The sequence below is a fragment of the Podarcis gaigeae genome, assembly GCF_964106915.1.
Source record: "Podarcis gaigeae genome assembly, chromosome: 18".
In the NCBI taxonomy this organism is placed as follows: domain Eukaryota; kingdom Metazoa; phylum Chordata; class Lepidosauria; order Squamata; family Lacertidae; genus Podarcis; species Podarcis gaigeae.
The window spans coordinates 4,742,782-4,758,308 of NC_139696.1; the positions used below are offsets into that span (position 1 = coordinate 4,742,782).

Genomic DNA, 15,527 nt, shown 5'->3' on the forward strand with positions numbered 1-15,527 from the left:
TGAGTCCCAAGGCATTTGAGAACCAAGGCACCACTGTACTCAGGGTGACCGACCCAACGTCCTAATGGGAAGCAGGATCCAAGCACAGCGCCACTCTCCCCTCTTGGCGTTTCTTGCAACTGGTCTTCAAAAGCATCGCAGCCTCTTCTGACTATAGCTGGTAGCCATTTTGTAGCCTTCTTCTTGCCTCAGGGGCAGCCCCTCTGTCTTGTTTTCCAGTGGCGGTTGTCCTGGACTGCTCTGTACACGGCTACCTCATTGAAGGCCTGGCTCCTAGCTCCGCCGTGACGGTCTTCATCGCTGTCACCAATGATGGAGGGAGCACAGACGGACCCATTCTGACCATCCATACCAAGGACTCCGGTGAGGGAACATGGTGGGGTTTCGTGGGGTTGCATTTTCACTCCGTCCCTGCGTCCGAAGTGTTGCCACCTTTCCCATTCAGCCCCATGATTGTGCCAATAATAATAATAATAATAATAATAATTTATTATTCATTATTTATACCCCGCCCATCTGGCTGAGTTTCCCCAGCCACTCTGGGCAGCTCCCAATCAAGTGTTAAAAACAATACAGCCTTAAATATTAAAAACTTCCCTAAACAGGGCTGCCTTCAGATGTCTTTTTAAAAGAAGATACAGTGGTGCCCCGCAAGACGAATGCCTCGCAAGACGAAAAACTCGCTAGAAGAAAGAGTTTTCTGTTTTTTGAGGTGCTTCGCAAGACGAATTTCCCTATGGGCTTGCTTCTTGCGAGTTTGTTTCCTTTTTCTTAAAGCCACTAAGCCGCTAATAGCCGTGCTTCGCAAGACAAAAAAACCGCAAGATGAAGAGACTTGCGGAATGGATTAATTTCGTCTTGCGAGGCACCACTGTAGCTGCTTATTTCCTTTACATCTGAAGGGAGGGCGTTCCACAGGGAGGGTGCCACCACCGAGAAGGCCCTCTGTCTGGTTCCCTGTAACCTCGCAATGAGGGAACTGCCAGAAGGTCCTCGGCGCTGGATCTCAGTGTCTGGGCAGAACGATGGAGGTGGAGTATATACTGGGCCGTTTAGGGCTTTAAAGGTCAGCACTTTGAATTGTGCTCGGAGACGTACTGGGAGCCAATGCAGATCTCTCAGGACCGGTGCTATGTGGTCTCGGTGGCTGCTCCCAGTCACCAGTCTAGCTGCTGCATTCTGGATTAATTGCAGTTTCTGGGTCACCTTCAAAGGTAGCCCCACGTAGAGCGCGTTGCAATAGTCCAAGCGGGAGATAATAGGGTCCTCTTCCACCAGGCAGTAGGAAGCTGCATTCTGGAAGCTGCCAGACCATTGGAGAAGCGTGACGACCCCCTTACAATTTATTATATGGCAAGATAAAATACGGAGAAGCAACAGGAGCGCTCGAGATCCAGCAACTTTTTGTACTGATCCATAAAACTATCCAAGCAGCTCGTTTACTGGATGCCCCCTCTAAAAGAGGCAGCCGTGGGGTTATTTTCATACAAGCCCATGTTTTACCCCCATTTACTTGCTCATTGGGTCGCGGGTGGCACTGTGGGTTAAATCACAGAGCCTAGGGCTTGCGGATCAGAAGGTCGGCGGTTCAAATCCCCGCGACGGGGTGAGCTCCCGTTGCTCGGTCCCTGCTCCTGCCCACCTAGCAGTTCGAAAGCACGCCAAAGTGCAAGTAGATAAATAGGTACCGCTGTGGCGGGAAGGTAAATGGCGTTTCCATGCTCTGCTCTGGTTCGCCAGAAGCGGCTTAGTCCTGCTGGCCACATGACCTGGAAGCTGTACGCCGGCTCCCTCGGCCAGTAAAGCAAGATGAGCGCCACAACCCCAGAGTCGGCCACGACTGGACCTAATGGTCAGGGGTCCCTTTACCTTTACCTTTTACTTGCTCATTACAGTTGCTCTACACTGAACCAGTCAATTTATTTGTTTCTTTGTTTTATTTGCGTTTCTGATACATTCTAACAGAAGGGGAAACCAAAAGTAATAAAAACTAAGGTGAGGGGAAGAGTTACATGTTACATATTCTATTACATACAGAAGTACACTCCAAGGACTCAGCTACATTAGTAAAAAAAACAAGTGTTTTGAATGCATTGCAAACATGCAACACTAGATGGCGCAATGGAGCAGAAAACTTTTATGTATTGTTTTACATAGTGGTTCCCAACCCCTTGTAATTCTATGAAATGGACAATACTGTGGCTGTATCCCTGTGGATGGCAGGAGGGGGTTAGTTTTGTGATAGGAATTTTGAGGTCTTAGATATGTGGCAAGGTTCATAACCACACGTACATAGATCAGCACAGGAAGACCGACCTGAAGCTATTTTTTATTCCTAAACTGAGCAAATGTTTTCTCTGCAAGGTCAAAGTGGGAAATCTCCCCATTGTCTCTTTCCTCACAAATCCTGTCTTAAGGGTATGTCTGTGTTTGAATAGGGTGTGAGCCTGTGACCTGGCCCAGGAACTAAGTATTTATCATTACAAAAGACTGGCCAGGCTCCCCAGGCAATCCAGTCAAGTAACCTGCCAGACAGGAGATAAACAACAACAGGAGAAAAACAACATTCAAATTTCTGTTTTAAGACTGCCTTTTCAGTGATGTAGGTATGACATATCTCAGGGGTGGTCTTAGGTTACACCCCTTCTGTGATGTATGTATGATGTTTCTGGGGGTGGTCTTGATCTACAAGGTGGCAATTTCAAAAGTCTTTATAAGGCCTTGCACGGCATTTTTCTGGGTCCCTTCTCTCTCCTGCGGGTGAGGGGAGCACCCTGTTGCAACACATCAATAAAGGCCAAGCCTACAGGCTGCTGTTTTGCTCCAAGTTATCCTGGTTGGTGTCTTTGTTTTTGTCCAAGGAAGCCCTCAGATTTTTTCCGTTAACAGTTTCTCTTTGCTGAATGCCTCGGCCTCCGAGATCTGAAGCTCCCTCTTTCTCTCTCTGCTTTTTCGGCAGATTACGGCGAAACCGAAATTCTCTCCTCCGTTCTATCCGTGGGGTTCCTCATCGTCCTTCTTGCCGGGTCGCTGGCCTGCCTATGGAAGCATCGGTCGTGCGTATCCACAAAGCATCGCTTTCCCCATCCCTCTAGGCCCAACCTGTCGTTTGCTAGGGCTCCCAACTTTTCCTTCTCTCTCTCTCTTAAAAATAACAACCTCAAGGAATCATTTTGCCGCTTGGGACTACTTGACTCAAGAAAACACCCTGAGCCCCTTTCTACACCTGTGGGAAAGTCTCTCCCTTCTGGACTATGGCTCCAGCCATTGTAGCCATCTCATACTACAACTCCCGCCAGCCTCAAGCCCCCATGGCTGTTTCAAACTACAGCTCCCATCAGCACCAGCCAGCATGCAGACTTGGGCTGGTGGGCATTGTCGTCCAAAAGTATCTGGAGAGAAGCAGGTTGGCAGAGGCTGGCATGCCCCGTGCCAGGGCTCAGTGGGGCTTCCTCAGAAGCACATTTCGGAAGCCTGGGGCCACCACCGAGGCAGCCCTGTCCACACACACACACACACACCTCATCTTGCTTGTTTAGGGAAGCTTTTAATGTTTGATGCATTAATGTATTTTAATATTTTGTTGGAAGCCGCCCAGAGCGGCTGGGGAAGCCCAGCCAGATGGGCGAGGTATAAATTATTATTATTATTATTATTATTATTATTATTATTATTATTATTATTATACGAGACTCATTCGGCGAAGGAGACACTTTGAAACTGGACCAAAATCTTCTGCCTGCTAGGATGCAATTTTGTAGCTTGGGCTAAACAAGGAGAGAGAGGACTGGTGCTTCAGAAACTAGATTTTGCTGAAAGATGAGAATTACAGTATATTAAGATAAATTATTAGGATAAAAACAAAGCTGGAAAGGATTTGTTGAAACATCTAACTGAACTAGAATACAAAAAAGGGAGGTGTGAGGAGGTCAAGGAAATTAGTAAAGGAAAGAAAGCTATGCAAAGGTCTGATCTGTTGTTGTTTTTAATTGTTTGTTTGTATTTCTTATGTATTTTTTTATTTTTATTTTTTATTGTTTCACTTTGTAAACTTTAAAATTTGAATAAATATTATTTTTTTAAAAACCAAAAACAAAACAGAAACTAGATTTTGCTTTCCTTTTTAATTTTCCGAACTCGTTTCAGTTGAAGTCCTTTTTTTGGGGGGGGGGGTTTCCTCCCTCCACTCTTTTAACTAAAGTCTCTGGATTTTTCAGGCTTCGGAAATACCTGTGGCCACCGATTCCCGACCCGGCAAAAAGCAACCTTGCTACATGGGCACCGCAAAAAATGTGTCTGGTGAGTAATAATAAATAATAATATTTTTTTATTTATACCCCGCCCTCCCTGGCCAGAACTGGGCTCAGGGCGGCTAACACCAAAAAAATGACAATAAAACGTAACAGAAGAAAGAAAAAAACCCAGTTAATTAAAATATGAGTTAAAATACGGGTTAAAATACAATTTAAAATGCAGCCTCGTTTTAGTAGAAGCCCATAAATCAAAGCCATAAGGGGAGAAAAACATAAAGGCCAGGCGGAACAGCTCCGTCTTGCAGGTCCTGCGGAAAGATGTCAAATCCCTCAGGGCCCTGGTCTCTTGTGACAGAGTGTTCCACCAAGTCGGGGCCAGTGCTGAAAAGGCCCTGGCCCTAGCTGAGACCAATCTAACCACCTTGCGACTCGGGACCTCCAAAGTGTTGTTATTGGTGGGCATGCCAGGATAGTGTTGTTTGGGTGGGTGGCTTGGATTGGCACAAAAGGGATTTCTCCACACACACACCCTGGGCAGTTAAAAGCGCCTTCAAACACAGCCTGTCTGTGACCTAAGAGCAGTTCAGCCAATCACTGAGCAGGGGCATTAGAAAAGCATTGCAGCCCAATTAGAACATGGAACCGATGGCATTAAGGACTCGGCCAATGGGATCATTGGCCAACACAGTGCTTCTGTGACCTAAGGGCAGTTCAACCAATCACTGAGCAGAGGCTGTAACCATCGCTGGACCCAGAGAACTACAATACGGGCATGACACCAGTCCAACCAGAGAGACAGAATTTTTAAAGGACGCCCCTTAAAGCCCCTTCTTGTCCTGAAGGAGCGTCTCCACCCCCATCGTTCTGCCCGGACGCTGAGGTCCAGTGTCGAGGGCCTTCTGGCGGTTCCCTCCCTGCGAGAAGCAAAGCTACAGGGAACCAGGCAGAGGGCCTTCTCAGTGGTGGCGCCCGCCCTGTGGAATGCCCTTCCAGCAGATGTCAAAGCGATAAACAACTACCTGACATTCAGAAGACATCTTAAGGCAGCCCTGTTCAGGGAAGTTTTTAGTGTGTGACATCTTAGTGTATTTTTGGTCTCTGTGGAAGCCGCCCAGAGTGGCTGGGGAAACCCAACCAGATGGGCGGGGTACAAATAATAAATTATTCTTCTTCTTATTATTTAGGATTTCTCTCCTTGTCGCCCCGAGAAATGGAGTCGAGATTATCTCACCTTGACCATCACCGACCTCCTGAGAGTTCTTCCCTCCCAGTCGGAGGAGATGGGGAGGAAGGTGTTTTTGGGGAACCAGTGGCTGGTTGATATTCCTGGGCCTTTGCAGAAGTCAGCCCCCATGACCAGAAACAGGAGCCCCTCCTGGGAAAGCGGGGGGCAGCCCCAGAAGAACATGTCCACCTGGAGCCGAGTGGACTACTCCAGAGTCATCGTGGTCCAGAAGAACCATGGTCCAAGTGAAACTCAGAGAATTCCTCAGCATTCGGAGTCCTCCTCCAAGAGCCAGGATACTGAAAACTCTGCTCTCGGATCAAAGTCTGGCCAAGGGGTCTGGTTGCAGAATTTCACCTATGAGGCTCTGCTAGATGCTGGGCCAGGCAGCAGGGCGTTTGGGTCCGTGGGTGAATTTCCACTCCTGGTGAGTCTGGTGGAGGGAATTCTCCACCCAACTGAAAGCCCGCAAGGGACTCCAAGGAAGAAACCCTAGCTTATCTCGCAAGGATCCTGCAAGACCTCCGACACGAGCTTTCTCGCTGCTCAGCTTTATTATCGTAAAACTAACCTGCTGGGGAAAGGCGTACAACAAGGCTGTATATTGTCTCCCTGCTTATTTAACTTATATGCAGAATTCATCATGCGAAAGGCTGGGCTGGATGAATCCCTAGCCGGAATTAAGATTGCCGGAAGAAATATCAACAACCTCAGATCTGCAGATGACACAACCTTGATGGCAGAAAGTGAGGAGGAATTAAAGAACCTTTTAATGAGGGTGAAAGAGGAGAGTGCAAAATATGGTCGGAAGGTCAACATCAAAAAAACAACAACGAAGATAATGGCCACTGGTCCCAGCACCTCCTGGCAAATAGAAGGGGAAGAAATGGAGGCAGTGAGAGATTTTACTTTCTTGGGCTCCATGATCACTGCAGATGGTGACAGCAGCCACGAAATTAAAAGACGCCTGCTTCTTGGGAGAAAAGCAATGACAAACCTAGACAGCATCTTAAAAAGTAGAAACATCACCTTGCCGACAAAGGTCTATATAGTAAAAGCTCTGGTTTTCCCAGTAGTGATGTATGGAAGTGAAAGCTGGACCATAAAGAAGGCTGATCGCCGAAGAATGGATGCTTTTGAATTCTGGTGCAGGAGGAGACTCTTGAGAGTCCCCTGGACTGCAAGAAGATCAAACCTCTCCATTCTGAAGGAAATCAGCCCTGAGTGCTCACTGGAAGGACAGATCCTGAAGCTGAGGCTCCAAGACTTTGGCCACCTCATGAGAAGAGAAGACTCCCTGGAAAAAACCCTGATGTTGGGAAAGATGGAGGGCACAAGGAGAAGGGGACGACGGAGGACGAGATGGTGGGACAGTGTTCTCGAAGCTACCAGCATGAGTTTGACCAAACTGCCGGAGGCAGTGGAAGACAGGAGTGCCTGGCGTGCTCTGGTCCAGGGGGTCACAAAGAGTCGGACACGACTAAACAACAACAACAACAACAACAACAACAACAACAACAACAACATTATGGAAGAAACGTCTTGAAATAGTAAGATTTGACCATGGAACCAGTGATCTGGTGCGAGTGGCTGGGCTCTCCATCAAAGCCGTAGAGATCTCTGGATTTATACATTTAAAGGCGTGTGATACTGCACAGTGGAGCCACAGCTTCCCAAAAAGAATTCTGGGAGCTGTAGTTTGTTAAGGGTGCCCAGAGTTGTTTCCTCACAGTGCTACGTTTTCCAGATTGGTTTATCAATCAGTCCCTCTTCCCAGAGAACTCTGGGAATTGTAGTTTTGGGAGGGGAATAGCACCTGGAACAAACTACATTTCTCAGCACCCGGAACAAACTACATTCCACATTATTCTTTGACTGTTTAAAGAGGGCTTGAAATGTATAGTGTAGCTTAGGACCTTATGGATTAAATCTTTGCTACTTCTTGCAGAATTCCAAATCGTCTACCCCAATATTACATTCAAACCACAATAATAATAATGCAACTAGTACAACTCCTTGCAGGGACGTGGGTGGCGCTGTGGGTCAAACCACAGAGCCTAGGACTTGCCGGTCAGAAGGTCAGCGGTTTGAATCCCCGCCACGGGGTGAGCTCCCGTTGCTCGGTCCCTGCTCCTGCCAACCTAGCAGTTCGAAAGCATGTCAAAGTGCAAGGAGATACAGTGGTGCCTCGCAAGACGAAAAGAATCCGTTTCGCGAGTCTCTTCGTCTTGCGGTTTTTCCGTCTTGCGAAGCAACCCTATTAGCGGCTTAGCGGATTAGCGCTATTAGGGGCTTAGCAGCTATTAGCGGCTTAGCAGCAAAGCGGCTATTAGCGGCTTAGTGGCTTAGAAAAAGGGGGGGGGGAGAAAAAAAATCGCAAGTCTCGCAAGACGTTTTCGTCTTGCGAAGCAAGCCCATAGAGAAATTCGTCTTGCGAAGCGCCTCGAAAAACGGAAAACCCTTTCGTCTAGCGGGTTTTTCATCTTGCGAGGCATTTGTCTTGCGGGGCACCACTGTAAATAGGTACCGCTCCGGCGGGAAGGTAAACGGTGTTTCCGTGTGCTGCTCTGGTTCGCCAGAAGCGGCTTAGTTCTTCTGGCCACATGACTGTAGGCCGGCTCCCTCGGCCAATAAAGCGAGATGAGCGCCACAACCCCTGATTCGGTTACGACTGGACCTAATGGTCAGGGGTCCCTTTACCTTACCTTTACAACTCCTTGCAATGCAGGAATCCCAGCTAAACAATCCCAGGCCATCCGACTTCTTCTGAAAAATCTCCAACGAAGGAGAGTCCGTTTGCCCGGTGACACACTTCGTACGGTCAGAAACTTCTTCCTGATGTCTAGAGAGGGAGAGAAGGAAGAACGAGGAGGAAAGTTTTGGGAAGGAAAGTTTTGCTCGGAAGTGAGGTTTCTCAGAAGAGGCGAGAAGGCAAAAGGAGAGCTTAAGGAGAACATCTGTAGACAAAAGAATGAGTCACGCTGCCGAAGGGGAAGAAAAGAACATACTTAACTGTTCCAGAGAGATGGGCAACTGCTCGTGGCCTTGTATTGAAAAGGCCAAGGCCAATGGAACCGTAGGGGCTGTGTTGTGTGTAGGGGGGCAGATCCTGAAAGGTCTCGCTGCTTCATTATTTTGGAGACAATAAGGCTGAAGAGAGTGGGATTCTGAGTTGGAGAGAAGCAAGGAAAAAAGGGGTATTCAAATCCATTGTTCTGCCAAGGAGAGTCGTGGGAGGTGCTATGGATCAGAGCCTTGGGGTGGCGGGGAGACTTACCGTATTTTTCGCTCTATAAGATGCACTTTTTCCCTTCTAAAAAGTAAGGGGAAATGTGTGTGCGTCTTATGGAGCGAATGCAGGCTATCCCAGAAGCCAGAACAGGGAGATGGAGTGTTTTGCAATGCTCTGTCTCGCTGTTCTAGCTTCTGGCTTAGCTGCGCAAAGCCTCCGCAGGGCAGTGGGATGAAGGCTCCCCGTGCCCAGCGGAGGCTTCGCACAAAGCTATCCCAGCTATCCCAGCAGCTATCCCAGAAGCCAGATCCCTCTTGGGATTCAGAATTTATTTTTTCTTGTTTCCTCCCCCCCAAACTAGGTGCGTCTTGTGGTCTGGTGCATCTTATAGAGTGAAAAATACGGTAACTCATAGGAAGAAGAAGAAGAAGAGTTTGGATTTGATATCCCGCCTTTGACTCCCTTTAAGGAGTCTCAAAGCGGCTAACATTCTCCTTTCCCTTCCTTCCCCACAACAAACACTCTGTGAGGTGAGTGGGGCTGGTGTGAGGAAGGGACACAGAGGGAAGTTTGTTGTGGAGTGGGAGATGAGAACTCAAGGAGAGTTTGGCTGCAGGATCAGGCACAAGGAATGGCTCAACGCAGGATCCTGCCCTCACCGGGGCAAGCTGCAGAATTTGTCCGTGAGAGGTTTTGCACAGCATGCTGGAATCCCGAAGGAGATTGGTTCGCTTGCTTGTCTGCTGCGCTTTGAAAATAAAGATAAAAGATGAAAACACTCCGCCTGTGTCGTTTGAGAACATTCCCACCATCATCCCCAAGTAGGGCTTGCTTCTGAGTACAGTGGTACCTTGTTTCTCAAACTGAATCCGTTCCAAAACCAAAGTGTTCCAAAACCAAGGCGCTCTTTCCCATAGGAAGTAATGCGAAACGGATTAATCTGTTCCAGACTTTTAAAAACAATCCCTAAAACAGCAATTGAACATGAGTGTTACTATCTAACAAGACTATCGATCCATAAAATGAAAGCACTGATCAATGCACTGTACCATAAAATAAATAAGACAGTATTGTAGATGATAAAAATTATTTCTTTCTTTCTTATGTGCACTGGTGATAGTCATTGTTTGGATGCGGGCTTTTATTCATTACCGCAGCCGCACAATTGATCCATCAGTAGCTGAACTGTGTTCCACACCGTCACAAAAACAAATGAACCGGAACAGCCTCAAAAACAAAAACGCAAAATGAATAGCAAAAACAAAAGCGCCAAACTTAATCCGTTCCTGAGGTCCGTTTGACTTCTGAAATGTTCAGAAACCAAGGTGCAGCTTCTGATTGGCGTAGGCGCCCTGGAAACAATAGCCGACAGCCGCATCAGACGTTCGGCTTCCGGAAAACATTCAAAAACTGGAACACTTACTTCCAGGTTTTTGGCGTTGGGTAACCAAGGCGTTTGAGAACCAAGGTACCACCGTGATCTCATCCAAGGTAGCTAGATTGGCTATAGAAGCCAGGGAGTCCTTATACTGGACTGGTTAATCCAGTCTCAAGCTCTGCCTAACACTTCATAGGACACGATCCACCGCTTCCTATGTTATTATGAGAAACTAAAAAGTCTGCAAACCTTTACACGCTGCGATTTCCCTTCTGCTGTTGCAATTGTACTTTTCTACTCTAGGGGGTGCCCTTGCACTGTTCCATCTCCCTTGTTCTTCCAGTTGCAGAAAGTTGTTCCATATAGCTGGTCTGGATTTTTGTTTTTTTTTTTAACAAAAATGTGGTTCAGGTCTCTCTCTCTCTCTCCACACACACACACACACACACACACACACACATTTTAAAACGTGTCCCTTTTATAAATAAAAAATAAATAAAACAGCATGCTAAGAAATATAAACTTTCCAAGTCATATAAATAGATAAAAAAATAGATAGATAGATAGATAGATAGATAGATAGATAGATAGATAGATAGATGATAGATAGATAGATAGATATAGATAATTTATTATGGTCAAAGACCAGCTCACAAACTTATATCAATTTTCTTCTCACTGCTGATAGAATTGCAGAGTTGCAAGGTTATTTATCTAGTAAGTGGCTTGGGATGTTACTCCTACTCAGAGTAAACCTATTGGGAATTCTGGGCATGGTTCACCAGGATCCATTTGGGGTTTTTTTAGTGGGTCTCTCCCACCGGGCCGAAGTCCAATTGGCTGCAACTCACGATGTTTGTGTTTCACATAGTGAGTTGAAACAATGAAAGGTCCTTCAGATTGAATCAGATCCTTAAGATTGAATAAGATTGAATCGCTGCCTCTCAGCCTAACCTACCTCACAGGTAGGGCCGGATTTAGGTTTGATGCGGCCCTAAGCTACTGAAGGTAATGGGGCCCTTTATATGTCCAGCTATCCTTTGTCCACAACAAATTGCAGCTGTTTTTTGTGTTGAATATATGTCATATGGTCATTTATGGACCTCATAGGTATCTCAAGCCATTTGCACATGTGGCCATGTAACCTGTTCATGCAGAATGTAGGCACCCTATATATAGGTAAAGGGACCCCTGACCATTAGGTCCAGTCGTGGCCGACTCTGGGGTTGCGGCACTCATCTCGCTTTATTGGCCAGGGAGCCAGTGTCCAGCTTCCGGGCGTGTGGCCGGCAGGACTAAGCCGCTTCTAGCGAACCAGAGCAGCGCACAGAAACGCCATTTACCTTCCCACTGGAGCGGTACCTATTTATCTACTTGCACTGGGATGCTTTCGAACTGCTAGGTTGGCAGGAGCAGGGACCGAGCAAAGGGAGCTCACCCTGTTGTGGGGATTCGAACCGCCGACCTTCTGATCGGCAAGTCCTAGGCTCTGTAGTTTAACCCACAGCGCCACCCGCGTCTCTACCCTATATATATAAAGGAGCAAACCAGGGATATTTTACAGAGCAGGCGAGCATTGCTTATATCCTAGGAGCCTACACAACACAAAACACTGTTGCAGAAATGGCAAAACGTACCGGAAAAATAAGAAATCCAAAACAAACTTTTTATAAAAGAATGGGAATGGTTTATTGAATATTTACAAACTAGACTGTAAACAGATAAGAACATTACTGTAATAAGCTGCAGTTTCATAAGAGCATATATTTAAAGCAGATGAATAAATGAGTAAATTAAGTTAATTTGGAATATGCAGAAGATATAAAAAAATAAATTTAAGGAGGGGGAAGAAAGTCGAGTTTTGAAATGTTAAAATGATTGTATAATTATTGCAATGTATAAAACTGAAAATCATCAATAAAATAGTAAGTCTTTTTTAAAAAATAAACATTAAAAAAAACTTCCCTATACAAGAAGACGGCTCAGGGGTCAGATAACTCCATACCCTCCAACGTTTCTCCAATGAAAATAGGGATGTCCTAAGAAAACGTGGATGTGGGTGGCTCTGTGGGTTAAACCACAGAGCCTAGGACTTGCCGATCAGAAGGTCGGCGGTTCGAATCCCCGCAATAACGGGGTGAGCTCCCGTTGCTCGGTCTCTGCTCCTGCCAACCTAGCAGTTTGAAAGCACATCAAAGTGCAAGTAGATAAATAGGCACCGCTCCGGCGGGAAGGTAAACGGCGTTTCCATGTGCTGCTCTGGTTCGCCAGAAGCGGCTTAGTCATGCTGGCCACATAACCCGGAAGCTGAACGCTGGCTCCCTCGGCCAATAAAGCGAGATGAGCACCGCAACCCCAGAGTCTTCCACGACTGGACCTAATGGTCAGGAGTCCCTTTACCTTTACCTTTAAGAAAAAGTGGGACATTCCAGGATCGAAACCGAGACGGCTTCTCAAAATCAGGGACATCCCTGGAAAATAGGGACTCTTTGAGGGTCTGCAATAAATAAATGCAACAGTTATACAGCAAGGATTGGTGAGCTACGGAACAAACCATGCTATCTCTTGCAAAATAAGTAAGTTCAGCAAACCGCACTCGTGTTTGTTTGCCCTGGGAAAACAGGTAGGAAGCCCAGCCCTTCTTGAGCTAAAAAGAATTGCTTCCTTGCTCCAGAAAGCAGCCGTTCTGCACAAATATAGGGTTTGCTGCTGGGTGCTTCGCCGGCGGAACAAACTGCAAACAGATCTGGGCCACTGCCTTGCTTTTCGTCGGCATCCGTTAAATCTGATTCAGATATTTAATTTCTCCAGCTGGTGGTGGGTCAGAGGAACAACAAAAAGCACTTGAACCCCTCTCTCCCTAGCGCCATTTTGGGAAGAACGGGAAATTGGTATTTGAGTCGCATCCAAAGGTCATCTAGGCCAACCCTCGGCAATGCAGGAATCTTTTTTTGCCCGACCTGGGACTCGAACTCACCACCTTGAGATTAGAATAATAATAATAATTTATTATTTATACCCCGCCCATCTGGCTGAGTTTCCCCAGCCACTCTGGGCGGCTTCCAATCAAGTGTTAAAAATAATACAGCATTAAATATTAAAAACTTCCCTGAACAGGGCTGCCTTCAGATGTCTTTTAAAAAGAAGATAGCTGCTTATTTCCTTCACATCTAAAGGAAGGTAGGGGGGTGCCACCACCGAGAAGGCCCTCTGCCTGGTTCCCTGTAACTTGGCTTCTCACAGGGAGGGAACTGCCAGAAGGCCCTTGGCGTTGGATCTCAGTGTCCGGGCTCAACGATGGGGGTGGAGACGCTCCTTCAGGTATACAGGACCAAGGCTGTTTAGGGCTTTCAAGGTCAGCACCAACACTTTGAATTGTGCTCGGAAACGTACTGGGAGCCAATGCAGATCTCTCAGAACCGGTGTTATGTGGTCCCGGCGGCCGCTCCCAGCCACCAGTCTAGCTGCCGCATTCTGGATTAATTGCAGTTTCCGGGTCACCTTCAAAGGTAGCCCCACGTAGAGCGCATTGCAGTAGTCCAAGCAGGAGATAACCAGAGCATGCACCACTCTGGCAAGACAGTCCGCAGGCAGCCTGCGTACCAGATGGAGCTGGTGGACAGCCGCCCTGGACACAGAATTAACCAGATTGAGAGTCTCGTGCTCTTACCAACTGGAAATGGACTTGTGGGCCAAGTTGGGACACATCATAGGTGCCAACGCCCTGGCGCCCACAAAATTCCCTGTGAACGGACCAGGCACCCACAGATTTCAGTGCACACGGCATGGCAATCATGGGCCCAGGCACACAGAGTCGCAGGGCCAAGTTGGCGCACCTGGGACACACACACACACAACTGCGGGCCAAAATCAGCTGGATAGCTCAGTTGGCTAGAGCAGGGGTAGGCAACCTAAGGCCCGGGGGCCGGATGCGGCCCAATCGCCTTGTCAATCCGGCCAGCAGACAGTCTAGGAATCAGCATGTTTTTACATGGGGAGAATGTGTCCTTTTATTTAAAATGAATCTCTGGGTTATTTGTGGGGCATAGGAATTCGTTCATTACAGTGGTACTTCAGGTTAAGTACTTAATTCGTTCCGGAGGTCCGTTTTTAACCTGAAACTGTTCTTAACCTGAAGCACCACTTTAGCTAATGGGGCCTCCTGCTGCTGCCGCGCTGCCAGAGCATGATTTCTTTTCTCATGCTGAAGCAAAGTTCTTAACCCGAGGTACTATTTCTGGGTTAGTGGAGTCTGTAACCTGAAGCGTCTGTAACCCGAGGTACCACTGTATTTTTTTCCAAAATATAGTCTGGCCCCCCACAAGGTCTGAGGGACGGTGGACCGGCCCACGGCTGAAAAAGGTTGCTCTATGATTCTATGAGTCTATGGGACACGGGGGGATGGCGCTGTGGGTTAAACCACAGAGCCTAGGACTTGCCGATCCGAAGGTTGGTGGTTCGAATCCCCACGATGAGGTGAGCTCCCGTTGCTCGGTCCCTCTCCTGCCCACCTAGCAGTTCGAAAGCACGTCAAAGTGCAAGTAGATAAATAGGTGCCACTCCGGCAGGAAGGTAAACGGCGCTTCCGTGCACTGCTCTGGTTTGCCAGAAGTGGCTTAGTCCTGCTGGCCACATGACCCGGAAGCTGTACGCCGGCTCCCTCGGCCAGTAAAGCGAGATGAGCGCTGCAACCCCAGAGTCGGCCACGACTGTACCTAATGGCCAGGGGTCCCTTTACCTTTATGATTCTATTCTCTTAATTTATGTTCTGAAAACATAATTTATCTGCCCTGGCCTGTAGTTCTGGCTAACTCACAGCATCCATTGGGTTTTCCTGTTGTATTTTTAATGTTGTGAACCGCCCAAGTGATCTTCAAAGGCACTCTGCCCATGCTCAAAGGCACACTGTCCATTTCAGCGGCTCCGCCTTGCTGGACTGGAAAGGCGATCTGCACATGCCTCAAAGCACATTGCACCCATACTGATGATTTGGCGGCTTCCCCTTGCGGGAATCATGGCAAGGCGCTCTGCACATGCCCCAAAGCATGTTGCGCTTAAATTGATGATTCTTTGGCTTTCCCCTCCTGGAATCGTGGAAAGGCACTCTGCACATGCCCCAGAGCGCATTGCACTCACATTGATGATTCTTTGGCTTTCCCCTCCCAGAATCATGGCAAGGAGCTCTGCACATGCCCCAAAGCTCTTTGCGTCCACATTGATGATTCGTTGGCTTCCCCTTGCAGGAATCATGGAAAGGCGCTCTGCACATGCCCCAAAGCACATTGCCCTCACATTGACGATTCGGCAGCTGCCCCTTGCGGGAATCATGGGAAGGCACTCTGCACATGCCCCAACGCACTTTGCGCCGATGATTCTGCGGCTTTATGGAAAGGCGCTCTGCACATGCCCCAAAGCACGTTGCACTCCCATTGATAATTC

The 15,527-nt window shown here is 47.6% G+C and overlaps 1 protein-coding gene across 1 annotated transcript in view; it reads left to right on the plus strand.

Annotated features, from left to right (window-relative positions):
* LOC310835581 (interleukin-6 receptor subunit beta-like) overlaps nt 1-6,087 on the plus strand; it is a 32,792-nt gene extending 26,705 nt beyond the window's left edge. The window contains exons 11-14 of the mRNA XM_083720340.1: nt 220-363; nt 2,960-3,056; nt 4,218-4,299; nt 5,438-6,087. Coding sequence (XP_083576466.1) covers nt 220-363; nt 2,960-3,056; nt 4,218-4,299; nt 5,438-5,974 — 860 coding nt within the window. The 3' untranslated portion in view covers nt 5,975-6,087. The remainder of the gene's footprint in view (nt 1-219; nt 364-2,959; nt 3,057-4,217; nt 4,300-5,437) is intronic.
* The last annotated feature ends 9,440 nt before the right edge of the window (nt 6,088-15,527 follow it).